Source organism: Falco naumanni, chromosome 6 (genome assembly GCF_017639655.2).
Source record: "Falco naumanni isolate bFalNau1 chromosome 6, bFalNau1.pat, whole genome shotgun sequence".
Lineage (NCBI taxonomy): Eukaryota > Metazoa > Chordata > Aves > Falconiformes > Falconidae > Falco > Falco naumanni.
In genome coordinates this window covers 13,077,145-13,103,762 of record NC_054059.1, presented here as the reverse complement: position 1 = coordinate 13,103,762, position 26,618 = coordinate 13,077,145, and the positions used below count along the sequence as shown (strand labels likewise).

At 39.1% G+C, this 26,618-nt stretch overlaps 1 protein-coding gene and 1 long non-coding RNA gene across 4 annotated transcripts in view; one reads left to right on the top strand and one right to left on the bottom strand.

The window, feature by feature from the left end:
- Positions 1 to 26,618, top strand: part of COL19A1 (collagen type XIX alpha 1 chain) — a 204,881-nt gene that overhangs the window by 38,710 nt on the left and 139,553 nt on the right. For all 3 annotated transcript variants that reach the window (XM_040598686.1, XM_040598687.1, XM_040598688.1), the window contains exon 10: positions 9,315 to 9,368. In XM_040598686.1, coding sequence (XP_040454620.1) covers positions 9,315 to 9,368 — 54 coding nt within the window. The remainder of the gene's footprint in view (positions 1 to 9,314; positions 9,369 to 26,618) is intronic.
- On the bottom strand, positions 33 to 23,259 carry LOC121090298. The gene is made up of 4 exons (XR_005828516.1): positions 23,114 to 23,259; positions 18,955 to 18,960; positions 5,024 to 5,030; positions 33 to 46 (listed from the first exon to the last, which is right to left on the bottom strand). It is a non-coding gene; the product is annotated as an uncharacterized LOC121090298 (long non-coding RNA).

Here is a 26,618-nt window from a genome sequence, read left to right as displayed (position 1 = left end):
TCAGTCAGTCCCTGGTTCTGTGCATGTGCAGCGTACAGCTGCCTGACTTTGGGGTCCCCTCACCAGCTGCACAGAACACAGTTTACCTGTCTGGGAATCACATGCCTACCTAACCCCATCAGCATATCCTATTGCCTGTTTCCGTATCCAGAAAAAGAAGTGTATGTTGTCTGTGACAAGGATTTTCCCATATGATGTTTGTCCTGCTGATGAACAGAATCCTGTCCAGTGGATTCATCCTTGCAGTAGTCATCAGTAGGAGGATATGAATTCTCTTATATGACCTCAGTACTGTATATTCTTTGACATCACTCTTAAGAGAAACTTTCTTAGTTGTGAAAAGAGGTACCTGACATTGGTGAGATCCTAGGACAGACCAGTTGGTGCTTGTTTCCTTGGGCCTATTCTGTATTTTTGTTCTGTAACACTTACCATGACATTCCTGTGTTATTTAGCTTGGGGGTTTCCTAATAATAAAGGTCAGTGTATGAGATGTTTTCCCTTCATACTCCATTCCCTAAATTTGGTTGGAGGATGCTGGATCAGGACATGTCTGGGAACATGTTTTTATTGTGCTGAGAGGGCAATTATGAATAAATGAAATGAATAAACTCTTGCAGATCACCCAGAAAGTCAGTGGATAGGAATTCTGTGTGAGAGGAAGATACCTGGAATGTCATAACACAGTTTAGGATGGAGGTGTCCTAATGCAGCATCCTCCCTCACAGCACACTGTTGAATACATGATCTGAAATAGTTTGTGAAGACAGTCAGTGCTGTTCCTGGAACTGCAATACCTGGCTGAAGCAGGTGTGATTCTGAGAGGGTTTATCCACACAGTTGGTTGAAATTAAGTAAATTCCTTGATAGTGTCATCTACCTCCAACTCCTCTCCTCCAATATGTATTTCACTTTTGGTACTAGCTGTATAGGTGGAAAAAAAGGTTCAGGCATGTTTGTTTCCGTAGCCCAGGTGACCCTTGAGGGATAGTAGGCAGTTTTCAAATTAAGTAATGAATTTTTGCTGATCTGAGGTCTGCGTATACAGAACAATTATCACTGTTAGGGTTAGCCTATGTTGCCAACATAAAGAGTTTCCTAACATTTATTTGGGAAACTGCTCTTCTGCTCCTGACATGATCCATTGAGACTGTTACTGCTACTAAGATGAGAAAGGAGACTTCAGAAGTCTTTTTTTTTTTTTTTTTTTTACCGTTCCATCTCACAGCCGATTAGCGATATTTACCATATTAAGCATAGTACCTCTACATAAAGCATGTAGTCACTTCTAGTTCTGTTCTCCTGTTTGTTTTAGAAAGAAACCCTCACCGCATTCATTCAAAAACTGTCCAGCAGTCAATGACCCTTTTCAATTTCTGTGCATCACTGATTGCAAATTGCATAGAATCACAGAATCATTTAGGTTGGAAAAGATCTTTAAGATCTTCAAGTCCAACCATTAACACAGGGCTGCCAAGTCTACCATTAAATGATGAAAATAGCTTGAGGACATGTCTGACATGGTTGGTAATTTGCAAGTAAAAAAATTTTGGTTTATATATAAAACTCAAAATTATTAAGCTTGAGATTAATAAAAACTAAATGATTCAAGATTTATAAAAATAGATTATTTTTTTTTGTAGTTTCCAAGTCCAAATTTGATCTGTTTATCACCAGCCACTCTGATACTTCACTAAATGTTTAGAGCTTGAGCAGGATTATGTACATCCAGCAGTTTAGCCTAATGATAGCCAATTGATATTTGTCAGTGTCAATTCACAGAATTCCGTGAATCATCAGGTTGAAGTCCGAGGTGTTACAGCAAACAGCTGGAAAGCTGCCTAATTTGAACCTTCCTTATAATTGACCAGTACTTGCTACTTCCTGTCTTTGGGGTGGGTTTTTTGTGTTTGGGAAGGGGGAGCAAATGAATACTGCCTTGAATAGTGCCTACCATGATGGAGTTAAATGCCACATTCTCTGAGGGTTTAGTACCATTTTTTTCTTCACCTCTGCATTTATGCAAGTTTTCAGTAGTACTTGCTCTCAATGATGGCCTTGTTAGATTAATAATTAGGGTGGAGAGGCAGCAAGACCCCAGACCATTCCAGACATGCAGGATACATGATTTATCGCCAGATTATGTAAGGAGAGTAACAGACTGTGATTGAATCTTTTGTAATGTTCTACATGAAATGAGCAGCAGCTTCTTGATGACTTTGCTGGCTAGTCACAAAGAAATTGGACTTTGTAAGTTATCTAACCGTTTTCAGCCTACGTTTCACATTTTGCTTGTGCTCTGCTCCTCATTTTGTTATTTTCTTTTGCTTCTAAATCATATTATTATTAGCATACAACTAACTATATTTAAATGTTCTTGCCATGGCAGTATCCAAGCAGAAACAAGTTAATGTTAATTTTTTAGTTTCCTTCCTGGGAAATTTCTGTATCCATTGATATAATTTTTTGTACAGCATAGCATTCATTATCCTTTTATTGTACATTGTCTCATTGCAATTTTCCATCCACTGTAATTAATTGTGTGACTGAATTTACGTGTCTTTTTGTCGCCGTGGGCTTGGCAAGAAAGTCTACGTATACAGATTTCTGTTAGGCAATATTCAAGCTCCCAAAATTGCCCTTCTCAGTCTTAACTTAGTTTTTCTCTAAGATCGGACTCTCTTTTGCCTGTTCAGGAATATCTAAAATATCAGCAGTACAGAGTGTGATACCTGATAAGCCATTTTAAAGCATTTTAAATTTAATTATTACCTTGTTTCCATTTCATTTCTGTACTCTTGGCAGTCCTGTACTCTTGGCTCGTGTTCATACCTCTGACCAGGTCTGAGCCAAAGTCCAGTGTATTGTGTGCCCAAATGACTGAATTGCCATATTTTTGCTGGAACAAGTATTCATACAAATATTGATGCATCTCTGGCAAGCTGTCCGTCTGAACGTACAGAAGCATCGCTGATCATGTCCCATTTGTGTGAATTACATTCCTGTTTGTATGCCTGGCCTTCCATTATGGCTTCATGAGGACATTATAAGGAGAGTTCTTCACTCAACAATAGAAGTATTATCTCTGGGGCTTTGGGGGTGAAGTGGCAGCTCAGTTTCAAGACTTGCCTCCCGTCTTGAATGACCAGACTGTTCAGTTGTTACCATACACTCCTTACTGTGTAGTGAGGACTGCCTCAAGGGCAGTAATCCCTGTCCCTTTTATTCCTTGTGCAAGCTTGGATCCATGGATTTTTGTTTTGCAGGATTTTATTTGCTGGGAGATAATCTTCTGCAGCAATCTGCAGCAAGGGACATCCTCCTGTTCTTTAACATCTGAATAATTAGGACTCAAAGTCACCAGGACCAACTTTGTTTGCTGCTTACTGATTTCTGTCCTTGAAATCCACTTTGTGATCTGCCTGATAGTTTTTTCCCATTGAATGAAAACCAAGAGGCAGCCAGCAGTGAAATGCAACATTTAGGTTATCCCTGAATAATATACTGTGTTACTGTCATGGTAGCATGATTCTTAGCACAGCGTATTTCTTAAGTTTCAAGTGGTCACAAGTCAGGTGGAAGTATCCTGTGATTTAACACATTTTGGTATCTGTTCTCTAGAGCTGGGTTTCCTCTTCTGTTGAGCTGAGTTAGAAGTTTACTGTTGGTATCTGTTTTGGAAGCAATTTCTACTATTTCAGCATGGTATATAGCTACTCAGACTCTTTACAAGTATATTCATTGTTAGTAAATGTCTTTTGATCCCAATGTGTAGGTCCTGTTTTGTCTTCAATATGTAGAAAATCTTCAGAAAGACAGAATATTAATCACAGTAATGGGAATGGTTATGTTTATATACTGAATATCAAAGAGGTGAAAAAAAGTAACTATGTTATCCTTTTTATTATTTTTATTTCTTTTAGGGAAACTTATTGCCCACAGAACATTTTAAATTGAGATCCAAAGAGTATTAAGTATTTTGCTATAATACTAAACCATTCCAAGCTGTGTTAATAGGTCATTGGTTAATGCTGTAAGTACAGCAGGGAGCAAAAAGCCAGAGGCAGAGTGCTTTCAAACACTGAAGTGCCTGTTGATGCACACCGTGGAGAAATTTATTGCTATTCAAGTAAGCTTCATTAATTTAAATTTTACTTAAGGAGAAAGACATTTAAAAAGCTATTTTAGGATTGGTAGAGATAGGTTTATGCAATATATTGTTGCACTAGGAAAATATTTATAATAGAATGATAAGAAAAAAAGAACTCACGGAGAACAAATGAGGTGCCTCACTGCTCTTTCTGCCTATTTTCCTTGCTAGTCTTCCTTTCCTCCTCCTCTGTCATTCCTCTTTGTCATGGTTTAACACTGGCTGGCAACTAAGCCCCACACAGGTACTCGCAGACTCCCCCGTGGTGGGATGGGGGAGAGAATCAAGAGTGGATGTGAGAAAACTCATAGGTCGAGATAAAGACAGTTAGTAAACTGTTAGGCAAAGCAAATGCTGCACACACAAGCTAACCAAGATGAGGAATTCATGCACCACTTCCCATGGGCTGGCAGGTGTTCAGCCATCTCCAGGAAAGCCGGGCTCCATCACGTGTAACGGTTACTTGGGATGAAAAACACCGTAACTGTGAATGTCCCTCCCTTGCTTCTTCCCCCAGCTTTGTATGCTGAGCACAATGTCATATGGTATGGAATATCCCTTTGGCCAGTTTGGGTCAGCTGTCCTGGCTGTGTCCCCTCCCAGTTTCCCGTGCCCCTCCAGCCCTCTCGCTGGCAGGGCCTGAGAAACTGAAAGGTCCTTGACTTGGTATAAACACTACTCAACAACAAATAAAACCATCAGTATGTTATCAACATTATTCTCATACTAAATCCAAACCACAGCACTGCACTAGCTACTAAGAATTTAACTCTGTCCAGCTGAAACCAGGACACTTATAACCAAGGTCCACCTGTTATGCAGCCCTGGGAAGCATTCATTTCTGGTCTCTGTTGCAGAGGTTCTTGATAAGACCAAGAAGCTGGAATGCATGAAAAAGAAACATTTTGGGCAAAAGACAGGTGACTGTCAGTGATGACAGTCAGGAATTGCCAGTGTACTTGGTAGACTTAAAATGTTGCAAGGGACAGAAGGGAGTGCTCTATGCCTATGAAGCTAAGAATTTATTGGTATGCCTATGTAGTGTTTTAACTATCTAATAGTCCAAGTTATCAAATTAATAAAGGAAAAAATCATTACTAATACAGTTTGTTTTCTTTAAAAAGAAAGTCTAAAATATATACCTCTTTTCTATGTTACCGTATTCACCATTCCAGTATTCATCTCAGACTTGAGGATGCCAGTTTAAGTCCTCCTCAAGAAGGAGTGGAGAGGGTGGCAGCAAGTCCTCAGCACTCTGAGGTGCGCGTAGGGTTGGGGGGTGTCACCTTTCCCCAATGGGGCCACCCCAGAGCTGCAGCTGGAGCAGGGGAGGCAACTGTCACAGGCCCTGGTGCTGCAGGGGTTAAACCAGCAACACCCAGCTCAGGCCACTGCAAGGCTGAGCCCTGACGCTGCTGGGTCAGTGCACAGCCAGGAGCTCCTGCTGGGAGTAACAGGGATGGTGTTTCCAGGGCTGTATATACTCTCTGCTTGTCCACCAGTGCCAGGGAAACCCTGGAGTGAAACTGCCTTTGGGATGAGTTTTCTCTCTCACTCTTGGCAAATTCTACAAATCTGAGTTTATTGTGTTCATCAATAAAAGTTCCTATTGAGGTTTTAATCTCATTTCTGTACTTTTGGCATCTACTATGTAAGAAAGTAAAAAGGATGCTTTTTCACTCTTGTGAAGGACTTAATGATCTGCAGAAGCAAAGGAAAATGCCATTAAACAAAAAGGAAAAAAAAATGCATTTGCTCTGGTTTTTTTTTTTTTTATTCTGTCATGGTGACTGTGAACGCTTCTAGTTTGTACAACCTATAGTATCTGATCTTTAAAGTCATTGAATGAAAGCATGAAAAACTAGAACCTTTCAGACTGTGGTTGTTAAAATCACAATTACAAGCTAGAAGCATAACTTTGATCTAATTTGCAGTGGAAAATAATTGTCTTCAAGGTGGGGAGCCTGTCTGCAGTTAGTGAAACAGAAGTGTAAACATACCTTGGTTAATTGGCTAGTAAGTTGTATTTGCTAAAGGCTTCCTGGTGTGTAGCAGGCTGTGTAATTTTAGTTTATACAGTATATAAAAAAAACCCTGCTGAATGTAACAAAGCGGTTCTGGTCTATTAAAATACTGGCAAGTGGCATAAGGGAACAGAGTGTGCATAGATAAGAGAGTCACTCTGTGGGTAATTAGATAAGGTAACCAGGGGCCAGTCCTGTTGCTTTCTCTCTCATAATGCCAGTAGGATCATGCTGTTTGCACACACAGGATTTTGGTCTACTTTTGCGATAGCTAACTAAGGGCCATTCCAATATTTGAATAAAAAGAACATAGGAGACGGCTCACACGCTCCAGAATGTTGCTTCTTTAGAGCAGTCGTTTAAACTTATGCCTGGAGTAGTTCTCTGCATCTGAGAGTCGCTCATTTTGATTCATTTGCTTAGCTCACATGCTACAAACAAAGAAGTTTTAAGCCAGATTGCGCACATGCAGTTATATTATGATGGTTTCTGTGTATAGTTGTTAAGAAATTAAAGTGAGGGGCAAGGAAAGTAGATAAGTTTTATCATAGGCAAGAAGCAGCAACAGTAGTGTTAGGTTATGACAGCACACTTCAGAATTGTGGTGACAGTTGTTCGGTTGTTGAGACACATCATTCTGCTTTTAGGAAAAGGTAGCAAGGAAACCTGACCTGTAGCTTAGTTTTGGGTTGGAGTTTGTTTGGTGTTTTGAGGTTTTCCCTTTTTTTTTTTTTTTTTTTTTTCTCCTTTCCTTCTTTTTTCTTTTCTTTTTTTGCTGCTTTTTTTCTTTTTTCTTTTTCTTTTTTTTTTTTTTTTCTTCTTCTTGCTGAAGACGGGAATATTGAATTCTCAGAACTTAACTGATACTGCCATCCAGGGCCCTGGTTCTGATCCATGGGTAAAGCACAAGGAGACTTAAGCTTCTCGGAGTACAGTGTGCTGAGTCAGCAGCTGCTGCTTGCCAGCATAGACGGAATGCTGTGGAAAAGCGTATATTGTAAATCCTTCCTTTACCAGGGACTAAATGTTTTATAATGGTAGTTCTGGGATATCATGAGTACTGTTACTATTTCTGGCCAATCTTACTGCTCCTTTCTCAACTTTAAAAAGATGAATAACTTCATTTCAGAACAGAGGTATTACATTTATGCTGAAAAGATAAAGGTACTATGGTATTCTGTCTATGAAGCTCTTTCAGATTTTTGGTTTTGGTGGAGTTTTGTGGTTTGTTTTGTTGGGTTTTTTGGGGTTGTTTTTTTTTTAATTGTTATTTTTTAAAAAAAGTTTTACAGCAGTGTTTGTATTTTGAGTTCTGGCATACCTGGCTGATGTTATTGTACCATAACTGCATTAATTAAAATCATTTTAAGCCTGATGGAGAGACTGAGGTTGTAATTTAAGAAATGGTTATGCACTTTACATGGGGATGGTCTCACATGAAATGCAGGAACGCCCTTCCAGACAAGAACCTGGTGTCCTTGCTCTTGGGAAAGACACTGGGGGGATGTGGTTTGCTTGTACAGTTTCTGATATTCCTCATGTGAACTTTGGAACAATTTAAGATCGCATGACCACCAGTGTGCTGGCAGGCATCAGCGGTCCAGACAAGCAGGGATACAGGCTGGGAGCACTCAGGCTGTGGAGGGCACAGAACATATACATCAGGGGTCCTCAAACTACGGCCCGCAGGCCAGATACGTCCCCCTAGGGTCCTCAATCCGGCCCCCGGTATTTACAGACACCCCCCCACACCCCCCCAGCTGGGGGTTGGGGGGAAACCAAGCAGCTGCAGATGGCCTCCTGCCACTTCATCCGCGCACCGTCCCCCTGGTTAAAAGTTTGAGGACCCCTGATATATATTCTGTGGCCTAGACAAAGACTTTCTGCTGTGCTGCAGTTAAGCATCTCCTGTTCTAAATGTAACAGAAAAAAAAAAGTCACTGCAGCACTCTGTGCATATCCTATTTGTGAAGGTCATGGGAAACCAATATTTGTTGATGCAGAGTGGTTTTATTGACTAAACTGATGAACTTTGCCCAATACTGAGAAGTTTCTGCATATGCTGAACATTAGAATTATGAACTTCCAGGATCCTGCTATTTAAAAAGTTACACGCTTCATGAGTCTAGAAGTCTTGGGCGCTAATTCCTCAGCAGGGGCTTTTGGGTTTGCAGTTTTAGATTTGGGCACTGAACCTAAATTTACAATTATTTGTCTAAATGTGGCTCTTCTGCTTCTTCGTTCAACCCTTTCTATTGAAGAACAATTTGATAGTTGATTCTTTTCAAACCAGTGACATTGTTTTCATAAGAATTGGATTACTCAAAAAAAAAAAGGCTGTGGTATTTTCTGTTTGCTAGAGAATGTTCCCTTCTTGGTACAAATAGACAAACATAATAGTTACGGTTTGTTTTTAAATTAAGACTATAATATGGTTTCAGTGGTTTTGCTATATTCATCTAGTGTCCACCTGATTTTTATTTTAAACTTTGTAACCCTTATAATTGACATTATTAAGCAAAATTTTTGTGTCTGATATTTTCGCCAATAGTTTTAAGACTCATGGTCCAGTGAGCTCTCAGCTGCTGGGATCTTCCATACATCTCCTGATCAGTTGGTTGCTTGTCTCTCAAAACTAAAATTTTCTTACAGATTGCTAGTCGTTTGGGGCTTGGTTTCTTTGATGGGGTATAAGGGAGGGAGGGAGAGAAGAACTGAATTTAAATAAGATCTTTTAAAAATATTGTGAGTACATGAATTTTAGACAAAACAAACCTTTTTACATGTTGAGCTTTCTCAGCATAGAACACACTCAACCCAGTGAAAATGGACCTGCTTGGTTTCACTCTGCTGTCACAGTGAATTCCTTTAAAATCAGCAGACCTGTTTTTTATGGAAATGTGCATGTGCAACTGTTTGTCAGGTGAGGGTTTTCATTGACATTATAGGTGTTTTAAAATGTATGTATTTCATCTGATTTTAGTGTTACATGTAAGGCACCCTTCTCCACAGTGGTTACATTCCTAAGCGTGACAAAAACAGGACAGCATATACTTTTCTGTTGAATCAGATACGATCTAAGTAGTTGTTCTTAACCTCAGAAGTCTTTAGTACTTCTAACCGAATAATTTGTTTTGTAGGGTGAAATGGGTGCTAAAGGACAGGATGGTGTTGCTGGTCTTCCTGGCGAAAAGGTATGTTCATGTATATTGATACATCACTTGGCACACAGTGGCTTGTCTGTAATTATGTACAGAAATGGGATAGAGCACTTCTGTTAGAAAATGAACTTCTTACCTGCACTGCTGTGTTTTTGTAGGACACTGAAAAAGCCGCTCAGACCTTGTATTCTCTGCAGATGTGCTTGTCTGTTTGTGGGGGTTTTTCCCTGGAATGGGGGTGCTATGCAGAACCAAAGGAAGCCACCCATTAGACTGTGCAATTTGTAGTCTGCAAGCCTAGAAAAGAGCTCTTAGACTCTCAACAGGCCACTTGGTAGAGCTTTGAGATAAACACCACTGACCTCTTAGCGAAGACTGGGGAATAGCCATGTCTAAGAAAGCATGTCAGCCTACCTGTGTATTAAGAGGATAAGTTTCTCTTCATTTCAGAATGTTGCTGTGCAAATTAAGGCAGTTGTACACGTTTATTGAGTTCAGAGCTAGTTACCTGTATCAGAGGAAGGCTGCTAGTCTAATATCCATCATCTTCAGTATAGAAGATAGTCCTCATAACACTGAGGAAAGTGTCTTGCTGGAGTTTCTAATCATTTGGCCTCCTGTGATTTATGTTTTTTTCCCCCCTGTTCTGATTGACATAATAGTGGATTTTCTACATGGAAGCCAGTTAGTATACAAACGAGTGAAACCCTCCAGATACATGTGTTAGTGCACTTCACTAATGATTTTTTCTCTTTTCATTTCAGTGTTATCTTTAGTGTCACGATATCAGTCCTCACCCTCCAATTCTGTCAGTTTAGGTTCTTTTTCATGGTGTGCTTCAAGTTTCTGTTCTTTCAGTGCCATAAACAAGTATGCTTTTTAAAGGCAGCTGTTGCTGTGAGAGACTCAGAATTTCAGTATCGCACTTTATTGGTTGACATGCTGCTTTCATATGCATGCAAAATTTTAGTAATGGCAGAGGGTTTGATTTATTTTGTAATTATCTCAATTTCTAAGTACTGAAAGAAGAGTTTCACTTCAACTGTCAGTTTTAGAATCTGTAATTAACAGGATATAAATTATGAACCTATCTTTTATTTTTACTTACTATTTCATTGTGTTTTGTTAAAAATGGGAGGTAGATATATAATATCAAAGAGATGAGTTAGAATAATATTTGCTGATGATGCTAAGTTATATGTGGTACATAAATGAAGAGCAGGCTGCAAAGATGTTCAAAGGACTTTGCAGCATTGAGGGACTGAATCATAAAGTGGTATATAAAACTCAGAGAAAGTAACAGTAAGGTGATGCAGGTGAAGAGGAAAAATAAAGCAAACTGTATTTCATGTCGGGCTCTGAACTATTACTGTTAAGGAAGGTGATCTACGAATTACAGAGCAATGAAAACTAACTCAGTTAAAGTCCTAGTCAAATAAATGGGATTTAGGAATGTTTAGGAAGAGAATAGGGAATGAAACAAAAGCATCTTAATTTCACTATTGTTAATGAAACCATATTGTGCTGCATCTTGAATGATGTATACAGTTCTGGTTCCCACGTCTCAAAGTGGATCTAGCATTACTGGAAATAGTTCAGAGGAGGTGTCAAGAGTGATCAAGAGCACCGGGCATCTTTCTATTAAGATGTGGCAATGTGGACTTCAAGCTGAAAAAGGCACAACTGAGATGAAATGTACTAATCTGTGCTGTATACAATCACGAATGGAACAGAAAAGATTAATAAGGATTTATTTATTTATTTTACTCTCCTTTTCAGTGTGAGAACTAGGATATCAAACCTATCTGACATCAAGTTCAAAAAGAATAGAATGACCTTATTCTTTCTATTATGTGACTGCAGTTTGAACACTGCCACAGGATTTAAACGGTCTGAAAATTTATTAGAAAGTTGATGAAATAAAAAAACATGGAGTGTGTCAGACACTGCTGCTTGTCTGAAAGTTCTTGAGCTCCAAGATTCTGAAGTCTGGGGAACCCACTGGAGAAGTCTTTATGGTTGCCCTGTTGTTACACTTTTCTGTAGGCATCTGTTGTTGCTGTAATTGTCATATATTGGACCAGAGAAACCTTTGGTTTGATCCAGCTAGACAGCTTTTACCGTGCTCCCAGATGTGAATTAATGGAAAGAGTTATTGTATAACATTGTAGATTGAATGAGATTGATCTAGAGTGAAGCTGTATTTTCCCTTGGCTGTTGCTGTAGCTCCTTCTCTGATGTTATCTTCCTTTAAATTTGTCAGGCTGCATTGCTTTTCCAGTACAAGTTATTATTATAGTTTCCATGGTTAATACTGTTTGGGTTTTTTTTGCTTAGCGCCTTGCAGATTCACTGTCAGGCCAAATCCCAAAGCTCCTGTTAGTTTATGTAAGGCTCAACAGTCAGATCAAATTTAATATCCAGACACTTTACTTTTCTGAATGCTATAACTCTTAATTCAGACTACATAAAAGCCATACTGTTGTTGCAAATTAAAAATGAACTACCGTGGAATCTGAAACTGGCAAAACCAAGAGCTGTTTTAAAACGAACAAAAAAAAAATAAAAAAAAAAAGGCAAACAAAATATTTTGTACATGCATAGCTAGATGAAGAAACTGAGATACAGACACCCAGCTTCTGCTAGCCAGAGTTGTCATGGCTATGCAGAGCAGTACATACTAGCTCCTTTCTGGAGGTAGAGTCACTCTGTCTTCCTCCTGTTGTGAATGGTGTTAACGTGCTCTTGTCTCTCAGCTGATGCATCAAGAGCTATGTAAATTTGCATGCGTCTGTTATTTTTGTGCTCATTTTTCCAGGATGTTCTGGATGCTGTAGACGCAAAGACAAGTGAACATAGCAAAGGAATAAAAATACTGTCAGCACTGTTATATACAAAGGCATCTCCTATGTTTGAGGAAGTTGAGGTGCAGACTGTGCAATGCTGGGAGAGCATTCTCAGGAACTAGTGCTGTTTATCCTCTTAAACCCTTGAATATGCATTATCTTTTGTTGAAGATGTTATGTTTGACTGCTGTGGCTATTTTTATGTTTTTCTGCACTGTATTTTTCAGAGCTTTGTGCAGGTGTGATCCCTGAGTCACTAGTTAGAAACAGGAAAAAAAACAAAAGAAACGAAAGAATTAATTTTTTATGTAAATGCAGTTTGAGACTTCAGAGAGCAGAGGGGCTCTTTCTGATACACCCAAAAACTATCCACGGCAGTACTCCATTGTTCATACTTCCTTCCCTGGGGAAAGGTTCAGAGAATAAATTTATGAGAGGTCTCACTCATTTTGCTGTGCGTAAGAAACAGTATCAGTTCATTTGATCTGTTTTAGAAGTTTACCTTAAAATAAGATAAACTCGACTATTAGAAGGCCTGTTTCTGTAGAACTGATTAATTCAAATGTACCTGACATTGTTGTGAAAAATTAAAATTAGAATAATCCTATCCAATATACTGTCTGTCTTGAGAGAATCTTACCAGGAGAGTCTCCCAGGAAAATGCTCCGTGGTCATGTAATTAATTTTCAAGAGCTGTGTAAAAGGTGAGAAGTCTGTAAGGCTTCATGTATGACCTTGACTTTCAGGGATCTGAAGTGGGAAAATAGATTGTGTACCTCACATATCTGCAGGCTGTCTTCAAATGTGACACTTGGCCCTCTGTCAGTTCTAAGACATTATCAGTGAAAACATAATTTCCCATTTGCTAAATGCTGCAGTGGTTTTGCAACAGCTGTACCGGCTAATAGGTGCAGATGTAAGTGCTATAGACTTGTAGGAGGTTCTTGCTGTTTGAGAGGTGGGATCTGCTGTGGGCTAATAAGGAGAACAAATTTTAAGTCTTGATGACTCTAGGCCTGAATATCCAAAAGAAAACAAATGAGTGTTCAGGCCTGTTACATGTAAAAAATGAGGTTTCCACTGACTGGCAACACACCACAACATGCCTGTCATCTCATCTGCCTTCAGGGCAAAAGCCGTTGGTGTGACAGTGCTGATGACCAATCTAGAGAGTGAAGAATCAAATGCAGTCGCTGTAGAGCTCTACTTCAGGCTCCCAAAGTCACAACACAGTAGATCATGGAGTCACATATATGACTCTATTTGATATCTAACTACCTAGTTTCTTCATCGCTGTTCTTTTTCAGGGATCCGTCTTAGGAGATATTTTTTAAATAATAGATCCTAATTAGGGCAACAGAACAAATTCTTGAGAGTATCAGAGGAGAGAGTTCTGTGGTGTTATTTTATAGTTCTAAAAAAAAGAAAAGGAAGGTAATAGTCCTCCTTTGGAAGGAAACTCTCTTCATTTATAGACTACCAAAAGATAGGGAATACATTGCCATCATCGCCTTCCTGCAATCAGGACTGATTTGTAGTTCAGCCTTCTAGGGATACTTCTTCAAGGTATCTGTCAAACCATGATAGAAGAAGAACTGAAATGCTGTGGTATATCAGAACCACTGTGTGTGTGAGACCTTATACTGTGGCCTTCTGGAGGTATTCAGCAAAGTCTGTGAGGACAGAAGAAACACATGTCAAGGGAAGCGCTGTGTTAGGCTGCTTTCTGGCAATCAGCAAGTGACATTGTCTCTGGGTACACTTCTGAAACCATTTAGTATAACTGGATAGCAGCCAGTGCTGGCTGTACCGCCTGAGAAATTAAATCTGTCCCTGAGGGGGAGGTTTGAGGTGACCAGAGTGCTCTAAGCTGTGGGATAACCTGCTGGAGATCAGGCGCCACAAGTTAAGCAACCCTTATCTAGCAGTTAGACTAACCTCACTTTGATGAGAACTGATAGCTCTGCCGTTAGGAATGGTACTCGCACACCATTGCTGTGTGCAGGGTCACAATGCTACTGTAATCTGAGCAAGGTTGATATACACTGCTGGAAAGTGTTCCTATTTTAAAAGTTCATTTTCCTAGTGTTCCTGTTGTACTGAAAAGGTGCGAGGATTCTTTTGTTGGTGAGGCCCACAGGCTTCCCATTTATTGAAGTCATAGTGTCTTACTGCTTCCATGGAGGATGCGTATGTGCAGGTCCTTTTCATAGCACCTACTGGGGATTGGTACGCATAAGGTTGGTCAACTTCACTGCCATACACTTGTGTAGGGAGAGAATGGTTAGTCTTTCTGCTATTCCAGCCCAGGAAACAGTTGGACTTTGCGTGAAGCGTATAATGTGTTGGATCCTCCTTTTGCAGTATGCTTCTAGGCTTTCAAATAGTTTGACAACTTAAGGGGGTCTTGCACTTCGAACCGTGACTGGAAGATCAAGTATTTGAGCCTTAAAAATGTGTTCTCAGACTGTTTTTGGGGGTGGGGGAGCCAACTGATCTTTGTGCTCTCATTTACAGGGAGTTCATTCTGTCCCTTTCCTTCCTGAGCTTTTTGTACACTTGAACAAGCTGGATTTGATTTGTCTCTGTATAGTTGAGATTTTTTTGAGATACTCAGCCAAATAACTGAAGTTAAATAACTTCATAAATAACTTCAGAATAAACTGAAGTCCTTTATTTCTCTCTGCTTCTGGGTCTATAATGCCATGACAATGAAGCACCAAATTAAAAGTTTATTTACGTCCTGGGTGCTAGGTGATGTAGTCCTGTTTGGGATTTTGGGTTGGTGGGGTGTTTTTTTTGCAGTTCTGTGGTGCCTGGGCAGTCAAGATGAACCTCTCAACCCTTTTAGCTTATCACGTTTTAAGGGGTGGGCGATCTCTGTGTCTCTTTGAAAAGTTTAGTAGAAGAGCTCCTGGTTCTGAGAGATAGGTTGCCACCATGACATGTACATTGATAAGAAATACTAAGCCTCTTGGGGAGTTGTGGCTTATGTGTGTTATGGGTCCTGCTAGCCAAAAAGCTCTTAAGATTCTAAGAATGTGCTGATGGCAGCAAGGCTTAGACTTAAGGTGAGCAATTGGCTCTGTTCCTGACCGTTTCATGTTTGTGTGGGGTTTTTTTCTATTATGAAAATACTTTTCTTTCTTGGTCACTGCATTCTGAAAAATAAAACTGATGTAGCCAGAAATGTAATTCAGAAGACTTACAAAATCAAACTTTTATTGTCTGTTCCCCTTTATCCAAATTATCCAAATTTACTTCATAGTAATTGCTTTCTTATGGTTTATGGTACACAATTCATAGTGATATGGAGATGTATATCTATGTTTCATAAACTACATTTTGTAAAATACTTGTGAGACCATTTGCTTTTAATGTTTGACTTTCAAATGACTTAGCTTTACTGTTGTAGGCTTTTGCACTAATTTTTTTGCAATCTAGATTATGAACAGCCATCCTAAAATATTAAATATGTTGAGAAAGCTTTTCAAAATAGCTGGTTTTGCACAGTAAGCCTGAAGAAGCAGTGAAATATTCAATGTTCTGTGCATTTGCTACTGCGTTGTGTGGGTGCTTCCACAGTGTATTAATAAAATAAACAGTTTAGACTGAAAGGAGAAAGCAATGCTTATGTGAATAAAAACAATGTTTATCACTGCACAACCTAGATTTATATTTGAAGTTGAACAAGAGAAAAAATGAAGGTACATTTCCAGAGCTCTACCAATGAGTGCTAGTTGTACTTCAAAAGTCATTGGTATGTGTGCACCATCAAAAGAACGTGTTAACACTTCCTGAACCGCTTCCTTTGCCTTGCCTGGTGGGAAGAACTCCCCTTTCCCTTAGCGGTACCTGAGAAAATTAGTTTGAAAAATGCTGTACTATAAAGTTTTCTTTCTTTAAGAAGAAAATTAATTCAGAAGCTCAATATAAAACGTGGTTTAGAAAGGTCCAGCACTTCATTTTCCAATATGATTTAAATATATATTTTATTTAATTTAAATTTTTGGAAAAATTATAAATGACATGCTAATACAGCAAGGAACTTCACATTACTTTCAGAGATGGTTTTGATACCCATCTCCATACTGAGTTACTCCAGGGTCAGGCCTCCAGGGTTAGCTACATGATAAAATCCACAACCAGAAACTTGTTCAATGTACATCCAAATCAAATCACGTCATCATGAATATCCTTGTGACCATTGACCTGCTTTCCACATTGCTCCAGCTAGACTCTGGAAACTCTGTCCAGAATTTTCTGAGGCATATTTGGTTTTGCAGAAGAGCCATTGATATATGGCCTATTATGCCAGTTCAGCGCGTGCTCCTGGAGCATCAATCACTCATGCAATTATACAAATCTTAGGAGACATTGATGTTGAGTTTATAGTATTTCAGTATTTTCCTTGCAACTGCCTTGAAAGATCTCTGGACACAGTGTCTTCCGCATTTCACATGCTATACAGATACTTAACAGGGGTCGGGATATTTCCAAGGTAACTCATCGACATCTCTGAGAAAACTTCCAAAAATGTGTGTGGAGTACTGGACAGGTACTGCTTAAAGCCATCTTACTCAGTTTGTCTGTCTTTTGCTCAGTGCCACCCAAATTCTGAGCTCCTGTAATTGCTGATCAATTATATTTCAATATTTTTAGATCAAGAATGGACATTAATCGTGCAAGTTACGTAGCTTTTGAAAAATCCTTGTACTACTTTATTCTGGAGTCTCCAATAGAGTTAAAAAGGGTGTAATCACTAATATAGGAAAAAATTAGCCACAAAAAGAGAGTGTTTTCCAACTGGAAACTTTATTACCACTAAGTTTAAAGACTTGAATTTCAGAATTGCTGGCCATTGGAAATCAGGCAGTTGGACACCATCTATTATGGCAACGAATTTGATATGAGTTTTCTATGCTCTTTGTGTTTTCAGTGATATCTTTGTGTATAATCAACACACATATGATTTTAAGAGATGGATGAATATGGAAACAGTCACTTTCAATAGCTTTCTGATGCATAAATATGCTTTCTAAAAATCTTACTGGGCAAATACACTTTAGACTATTATGTTTTTCAAAACTTGTTTCATTGCTTCAGCATGTATAGTTCTTGCTTGCTTGCTCTTGCTTTCTACTTAGCATTACAAGGAAGTGTTTTGAATAGCCTTTGATCATAAATTTGATTCCAGAGAGCTGTCTGCTCTGCTGACTTATTTTTCCCTTATTAGGTGATTTTTGCAGTTCACAACTCCAGGAACTGTTGAGCTCCCTGGTTTTTCAATTCCTAAAGCTAAATGACAGCAGTTCAGTTCAGTTCTCAATAGAAGGCTCCATGGAATCAAATTGTCTTGCAGGCAGTGACACTGTCTTGGTGTTACTTCCAGTTCTGGTGGGAACGGTGCTAGTGACCACTGCAGGTTGTGTACTGTTGGTGAGCAGAGACTTCGCTTTTAATTAAAGAATTGTTTCTTTTTGAGGGGTAAAAAAAGAACCAATTATACTTCAGTCTGCCAGCTAGCCTATCTGAGGAAGGTGGAGGCATTGTCTTCTGTCCTCTTGTGGTTTCCCTCAAAGTCAAATTGGTAAGTCTCAGTAGAGCAGAAGTGCAAATGCATTTTGGGAGCCGGACGCTAATGCCTGTATTGCTTGGCATCAAAGCCATGGGCTCCTTGAGGCAAGTGACATTGGTGAGAGAAGCTTGAGGGTGGAAGGGTATAGACCCTCTGGTGTTTGCAATGAAACTGTAACAACCAGCATAACATGGCCAGTCACCGGGCAGCGGCCGCTATTGTGATGTGAGGTGTGGCCAAAGAAACCAGAGGTCACCCTCCATTTTCTAGGGGTCTGGGCTGCCGGGAGCAAAGCTGAGGGTGGCACGCTGCCATGCAGGACAGGCTTTTGTTAGCGTGTTATGTAACGTGGAAGTAAAAAATAATGGGGTGATTAAATAATGCAGTCATTAAATGCAGCTCTTTGTTCCGTAATCAGGGATTCGTGAATACTCTAGCTGTGAGTCTGCAGGGCTCTGGGATTCTTATGTGTTTGAAAAGCCTCAGCCAGGACCTTACAGACTTTGAAAGGGCAGGGGGAGACTTGAGAATTCTTCAGTTGTTCGTAAATTATATTTACACAGTTCTTTCTGTGAGGCTTCTGTGGCATTAGTTTTTTAATTTATTTTATTTTTCCTCTTTCAGTTGTGAGGGCTAGAGACTGCAGGTTTTGCAACTCATATTCTGAGCTTTTCACATCTCATCACAAAGTAGAGCTTTAAGAAAAACGCCCATTATCGCAAGATTTCGCATTGTAAAAACTGGCAGCAGTGTGCTGCAGGAGATGGAGTAATTGGGGAGGAAGGAACTTTCCCACTGTACTGCAGCATTGTACAGCTTGTCTGACACAGTCTGCTTAGTTTTGTTTATCGTCTTTTGAAGATTTAGATACTGGACTTCACCAAATACTAGATTTTCCATCTTAGTCATTGATCTATATTGGGATAATTATGGGTAACTTATGTTACTGTACTGCATTTGATTTATGTATAATGTAGTGCATGAGATTTTTAACAACAGCAAAAAAAAGCTTCATGCAGTAGAAAATTTATACACAGTACAAGCAGAGGTTATAGATAATGCTGTTGCCTACTGTGACTTGTGACCTATTAACTATTAACTCTTTGCCCTTTTTTTTTGGTGGGTAAGTCGTTAGTTATATAACTTTTTAAATAAATCCCGCTCAGGTGTGCATTTTTAATGTCAACGAATATACTACTTCCTCCCTCCCAAATTAAAAATGATAATATAATTTATCATCTTGCTAATAATAACATTATAATTATTATATTATACAATAATTTCTAAAACTAATAATACATATATATTATTATTTATTATTATTATTATTAATATATAATACACAATAATATTCCAAATTCCATGTAAATTGCTTTTTAAAATTCATAGATAACAAGTTCTTGGAAATAAAAACTGCTTTTTATTCATAATAGTGGAATCATTCATAGGTATTACAAAACAGAATATTGTGGGGGTTTTTTAATTCCTGATGCTAGCCAGAATTTATCAACACCTAACATTCATACTGCGTGTTTCAAATCTGAATCGATTAAATCAATGTGACACGCTGAGGCTGGGCCAAGTCTTGTCTAATCAGCAGTCAGCACTGTTGCTCTGGCATGAGGCTCCCAAAAATAGAAACACAAGAAGTCAAACAAGTAAGTGGAAGGGCACTAAAAGAAAAAGTGCTGCTAATTCCTCTGTTGACTTTCTGTCTAATGGATTCTTGTTCCCAGGCCACACTAAGTAAAGCAACTGGCGCGGGGTGTGTTTCTGCAGATGGCTCGGCAGTGACACGCAGCCCAGCTGGTTGACAGGTGTTTGACTTGTATTTAACAAGTACCTCACATAAGCCAGAATTATTTTTATTTTTTTTACAGATACGGAGAAGCTAGTCAGCTGATGCTTTTTTTTTTCAGAATTAACGCCTCTTTCACTATGTTCCCTTTTTGTTGTGAATGTCAGTTCCTCTGATTTTCCCTTACAAATGAAGATAATATAATTTTAGTTTGGAATAAGAAAAACACTAAATATGAGGAATTAATCCCTAGTTAACTTTATTTAACAGTTGAAGCCTGTTACCTTTACATGTGACAGATACACAGCATATTATTTATAGCTGTTCACAATAATATCTGAGGAAATGTTTATTTAGCTGCCTACTTCTTAGAATGAAAATGTCCTTAAAGAGTATGCATGGGAGGAGAATGCTGGACTCTGGGGTATAGCTGTTATACTCTGTGTTCATGCGTGTTCCTAGAACGTGAGACGGTATTGGGACTTCCTTGTAGAGTGTAGCACAAGCCTGGAGTAAAAGAAAATCCCTGCCCACAGGAGCATACAGCATTGGCAGAGATGCACCCAAGGCTACAAGGAAAGAGCAAAGGTGGGAAACTACTAAACAGATGAGAATAAATAGTGTACAATGCTATTCCTTATTGATTTTATTGCAGGCTACATACAGCACGCTCTCTAATTGGAGAGAGATTGTCTCAGTGGTGGCCTGTTTATTTAGTTACACTTTGGGGAGGTTATTTTAATAACTCTGAGTGGAAGAATTTACAATCTTTGTGGCATTTGTTAGTCAGTGCCATGCCAGAAACTCTGCTGGCAAAACCAGCAGTGGAAATAGTAGAGTATCAGGATGCTCTTACAAATCATCTTTGATTGATGTGAATTCTCAGAGACTTAGCTTAGGATGTGTAGTGTAATAGTGACTATGGGTAGTTTTTCTCTCCTCCCCCTGGCCCCCATCTCTTCATACTTTAATCTGAACATTTTTCTTTTCTGGTATCAAATCCATGAAGTGGAAAAAGGTGAGACTTCAGGAACTGTTAACAAAGATGCGTGGCTCTTTGCAGTGATGGAGTTGTAATGTCAATATTGTGAAATACCCAGAAAAAATACCACCCTGTAGATTACAGTGTACTGGCAGTACTTCTGCTCAACCTCGGAAGAATGAGAAAGGAATGCAGCAGGAGAAATGGCTGTCAGAGTAGTGTTGATTCTTTGCATAAACATTGGATTTTAGTGAGAGGATGATTAAAAACTCATGCAGAGAGCCTGTGTCCTTGGATAGTGGAGTCGCTTTGCTCTGTCAGGTATCTCAGATGTGCGGTATGGAGTAGGCTAATAAGCCTCAAACAGGTTAAGAAAAGGGCCTGAAAGGAAAAATTACAACCCTACTTGGCTGAGCTGTTGCTGTTCCCCACAGAGCTGCTCAGAATTGATAGTAATGGGGTACATCTGGAGACTTACCTTTAGGGAGCAGTTCCTAGGGCTCCTGTGCTGACAACAGATCTGCTGATCCCAGATTCACAGGTGGGGAACTGTCTGTTGGAATCCTAGATATGTGGTCAGTAAATCCTCTTCATCCAAATGCTAGCCTGTCTCCAAAATACATCAAATGTTAAAAGGCATGGTTTTTGAAGTGAGGAGATAGATTTCTTGGTAAAGTCTTAAACTTCTGAGTATAACGGAGACACGGAAACTGTATCTTGAACTGCTTTGTTTATCAGTAGTTTGTAGGAGGTTTGCAGCTACACAAGCGCACCAACAATATGGTATTTCAGAAGTACTCATCTGAGTTAGTTCCTAGATTAGAAATTCCAGTCTATATGTGGTCTGTTTATTTTTGATTAACCTTAAATCCATAGTTTTGCTACCACTTTTTTTTGCATTTCATATCTCTGTGGTTAGACATTAGTTGTAATAGTGTTTAATGGTCTGTGGAACAGATCTTTAATAGTGTAAACTGACATTTCTACCAGCTGAGAATCTGCCTCCTGAATCTTCAGTTTATGGAAATGGAAGATGATCATGATAGTTCCTGCAGTAAAGAATAGCCTCTGACATCTAAGAGGTTGATCCGTGCTGTTTACCTTCTTAATATAAAATTGGGGACCTAATTATTATGGTGAATATAATGTAATATGTTTTTTTTATTTTGAAAAGACCTCAGCAATTCATTAATATTGGATAATGCTTTTTAACTTACCTTTAACATTATTGCATTTCAAATATTGTTTCAGGCCAATTAGGTGAATTTCCAGTTCTGTTGAAGCTTTAATAGGGTTTAGATTTTCTTTAACACAGTGTTATGGCTGGGTTAACAATAAATCAATAGGTGGTGTGTAAGTCAGGCAATTTTTCTTTTAACAGGTCTACTGTAACGGGAAAAACATTGTCACAAAAATCTATCAGTTGTCCAGGAGTACAGGATCACCTCAAAAAATTCTTCTACTGTGTGGCTTCAGATGATAGAAATATCCAGCTAGCTAGACTTAATTTTCTCAGCCGTTCATCCGTAAGATGTTATGAATCTTTGAGAACTTTTTGCAGCCAGCAGCCTATCCTCAGTACTCTACCGGAAGTGTTCTTACGGTTTTTGTTTGCTTTTTCTTTATGTTCCATGTATGGTGCTGTAGGTCAACTGAACTGGATTGTTTTTAAGTCCACATTCAATTAATGTCTGCGGTTCGTTTTTAAATAACACTCTAAAAAAATATAATTGATGTTATCCTCTTCTATGTGGTAAAGTATAGTGTGCTTCTTACCTAAGGAATGCAACTGGGTGGTGGGCTACTAAAAAAAGCTGTTAGCTGAGTCATTTAATTCAGTCTGAAAAGTAGAGGAAGGCTGTAGGACACAGTGAGAAAAAATGAGGAGAACCTACCAACCACATTGTCTAGAACTTTGCCCTTGCTTGTAAAGCCCCATCATTACAGCCCCTGAGGGCTCCACAGAGGCTAATGAGTTTCTTCTCACAACTGAAGACCTAAACCTAAACTACCCAAGGTTCTGCTTATCTGCTTATAATGCAGTCTGCTTTTGTTTTTCTCCTTTTTGCTGTTTAGTTCCTTGCAGTCCAGTTCTGTTCTGTTTGAAATCAGTGGCATTTAAGAGCGGTGACTGGAACCATGCCTTTGGCTTGGGGCAGAGTGGCTGGAAAGCTGCCTGGTGGAAAAGGCCTTGGGGGTGCTGGTTGATGGCTGGCTGAACATGAGCCAGCAGTGTGCCCAGGAGGGCCGACAGCACCCTGGCTTGTATCAGAAACAGCATGGCCAGCAGGACCAGGGAAGTGGTTGTCCTCCTGTACTTGGCACTGGTGAGGCCGCACCTCGAATCCTGGGCTCAGGTTTGGGCCTCTCACTGCAAGAGGGACATTGAGGTGCTGGAGCGTGTCCAGAGAAGGGCAACGGAGCTGGGGAAGGGTCTAGAGAGTAAGTCCCATGAGGAGCGGCTGAGGAAATGGGTTTTTTTTAGTCTGGAGAAAAGGAGGCTCAGGGGGGACCTTATTGCTCGCTTCAAGCTACCTAAAAGGAGACTGTGGCAAGGCGGGTGTTGATCTCTACTCCCAGGTAACAAGCGATAGGATAAGAGGAAACAGCCACAAGTTGCACCAAGGGAGGTTTAGATTGGATATTAGGAAAAATTTCTTCACTGAAAGAGTTGTCAAGCACTGGAAGAAGCTGCCCAGGGAAGTAGTTGGGTCACCATCCCTGGAGGTATTTAAAAAACATGTAGACACAGTACTTGGTGACATGGTTTAGTGAGGGACTTGGCAGTGCTAGGTTAACTGTTGGACTTGATGATCTCAAAGGTCTTTTCAACCTAAACAATTCCATGATTCTGTGATTCTGGATGAAGAAGGTCAAAAAGCAGCAGTTGTCACTTCTTCAGGGACATGCAATAGCACTGATTATTGCTTGTATTTGCCAAAGGCAGAAATAACACCTCCTGGCAGCAGAGGCTCTGCTTCTGCTGATACTTTTATTGATGGTATAAAAGCTGCTCCTTGACATCTGTCATAAAGGCTTCAGTCATTTCATTATAAGTTTTTGAAAGAAAAACAAAACAAAACCGCAATATATCAGCCTGTAGTTATGCATGAAAATAAATGGGGGTGACCTTTCACCTCAGGCTTTTCAGAACAACCTCTCTGACTTCTGATGTGTGAAAATAATTTGTGGGATCAAAATATAGAAATGGACTTTGACTTATGCACTTTATTTGTGCAATATGTGTGTTTATATTTGAATATAGAAATTGTGCGAGTTATATGTGTTTTTTGAACGTGCTAACAGCAAAAAAGAAAACAATGCCAACTGAAGAGTGCAGTCTGGAGTAGGGAGCCATGTTCTCTGAACTCTGAGCTGCCTCTGGCTGCTGATTCATTAGTTTGTGTGCAGTGCACTAAAATGTAAATTTTCAAGTGTTGTTTAATTTGGAGTGTATTACATCTAGTTGCCTGAATGGATAAGCAAATCATTCTTGTCCCAAAGATGGATCTGAGGAAGGCTTGGGAATGAGGAAAAATTGATGCCTCTTTAACTCAGATTATGAGTTGCAAAGGAAAAGCAGAGCTATTCTCATTTGCCTTTCTCTCGAGTAGCTACATAAAAAAGCCACAGGAGCCCTGATCACCAGGACAAGAGTCCTCTGACCAGCCCTCACCCCTTTGGCCAAACCTAGGCATATCTGCTCTGCTGGGGCTGCTGTGGAAGCAGGACAGAGCAAAGGAAAGAAACTATTTACCTGTCACAAGCCCTTCTTCATCAGGTTATTTTAAGGGAAGACCTTGTGCTTGCTGGCATGGGTTGCGTTCATATCACAGATAGCACTGAGCAAGGGCTGAGTACTAGTAAGTAGTTCAGCAGTAATGAAGTGGGAACAAGGATCAGCAGATGCAGTGAAACCAAAATGTCATAATGTTTAGCAGAAACTTCCTGACATGACTAATCCAGGAAATTCATGGGGCAACTCTTAGTTAAGTATCAGCTGAATATATTTTTATGTAATTAATACTTTACCAGGTGATCCTAACCATTAAGAGGAGCCTATTTACTGAAACAAGGAAATATTTCAGCAAGCTAAGGAAGATGTCATATAACGGAGTATAATTGGTGTGGGATTTTTATTTGTTAAAGGCAAATCTCTGCCCCCGCTGGTGGCTCTGGACTGGCTTGGTACGTGCTCCACGGGGGAGGATGCTGCTCAAGCCCTCTGACAGTATGTTGTTGAACATTCCACTCCATTTCTGCAATGCTAAAAATAGTTGTCCTCATTTTAAAACACCCGGCTATTAGATTATTCCAAGGGTCTGGCATACTCAGGGTAATGGAAGGCACATATCATAAATTATCAAAACAGTAAGTAGTGTTTGACTGCGCTGATTTTACTTCTATTAAGATGAGTTTCCTTGCTAGTAACCCTGGAGTACCAAGCCTATTCTGTAAATCAAGCTCCTGGCAGTGCCCTAGTAAATTTAAAAAATAAAAGGAAAAATGTTTGGTTTTCATATTGAGGATGGAGTAGCATCTGACCGCTTCTTGGTGTTTTGTTTTTTTGTTTTTGTTTTTAATTTTGCAGAATCATATCTGCAAAATGCTTAAAGTATTTTACAGTAATTGTTTCTCTTTCCCAGCCTTGAAGAGAATCTCATGAAGTTCCAGCATATTTGCTGTTATAAATCATGTTAATGCTTAAAATGTTCCAAATAGCAAAACACATTCCAAGTGATTGATACAAGTTCCTCTCAATGCTTTTTTATTTTTCATTTATTTTGTGTGTGTGATTAGATAATGTGATGCCTAATTAATTTTTGGCACCATATTTTTTGGTTGTACAAGCAACCAATGCACTTACAAGTTTACATACTTGTATGTTAAGATAGCCTCTCCTTTTATTTTTTTTTAATCTTTTTTATGTGAAAGTGTCTTCTTTAGGGGGGAAATAGCTAAATGTGGAAGTCAAGGTATAAAAATCAATGTTAAATGCATTCTAATAAAGTTGCTAAGTACACAGATACAAAGCATCTTACTCTCTGTCTTAAACCTTTAGGTAGAAACTGAATCTCTAATTGTATAGGGTTTTGCAGTATAGTTGCAAACCGCAAAATCAATAAATGATAAATACATTAAGAACCATGATTATAAATACACTGCACGTTTCTGAACTAGTTAAAGCAACCACAACATTAATCATTTCGGATTTAATAAGACTCAGTATTGATGCAGGATGTTACTTTTGCATTGTTGTGCTGAAGGGATAATAATTTGTAGAACACTGATTAAACAGTGCAAGGCAAAACATCTGTGGCTTGTCTCCATAAAAAACCAGTGAATGTGTTTGGGTTTTTTCTAGTTTACAGTGATCCAATATAGCAGGGAAGATGAAATATTATCTGGTAACTATTAGACTATGAAGAATTTTTCTGAATTCATGCTGTAAATCTGGAGAAAATGAAGGACTAAGGATGACTTGTAATGATTAATTAGAATTTTTCTCCAACATGCTAGCATCTATTTTTACAGAGGGGAGTTGGAAGGAAGATGTTGGAAGCCGTGCCATGAGTAGAGTTAGAAAAATGCCATTTTAACAAGCTATTTTAAGCTGTATTTTAATTCTTGTATATCACGAGTGCTTTGTATTTATTTGCTTAATTACTTCTATAATTTTGATGAGTAATTGTTCTTTTATTGGTTCTTTCTGTTCAGAGAGATTGGAGTTTTTGCTTTGTCTCTATTTTTTTTTCTTTTTTTTTGCGTCTGTGAGGCATTTGTCTTCTGCTTGGCTTGGAATCAAACAAGTGAACTTTCAAAACTTTATTTTGTTGCTGCATTCTGGCTTGGCTAGAAAACTGAATTGGATTGTGTGTGCGTTACTAGGGTAAGCTTCTGTCAAGTAATTAAGACCCATGAATGGAATGGAGAAAGCATCTGATTTTAGATTCCTTTAATAAGTCTTCTAAGCTCTCACTTGAGGTCTTATGAGCATGGATGAATTCTTCTAACAGAACTTAACTCCGTAACTTTAGATTTATTGAGACCAAAGTTAATGTACTTCACAGGGGCGTAT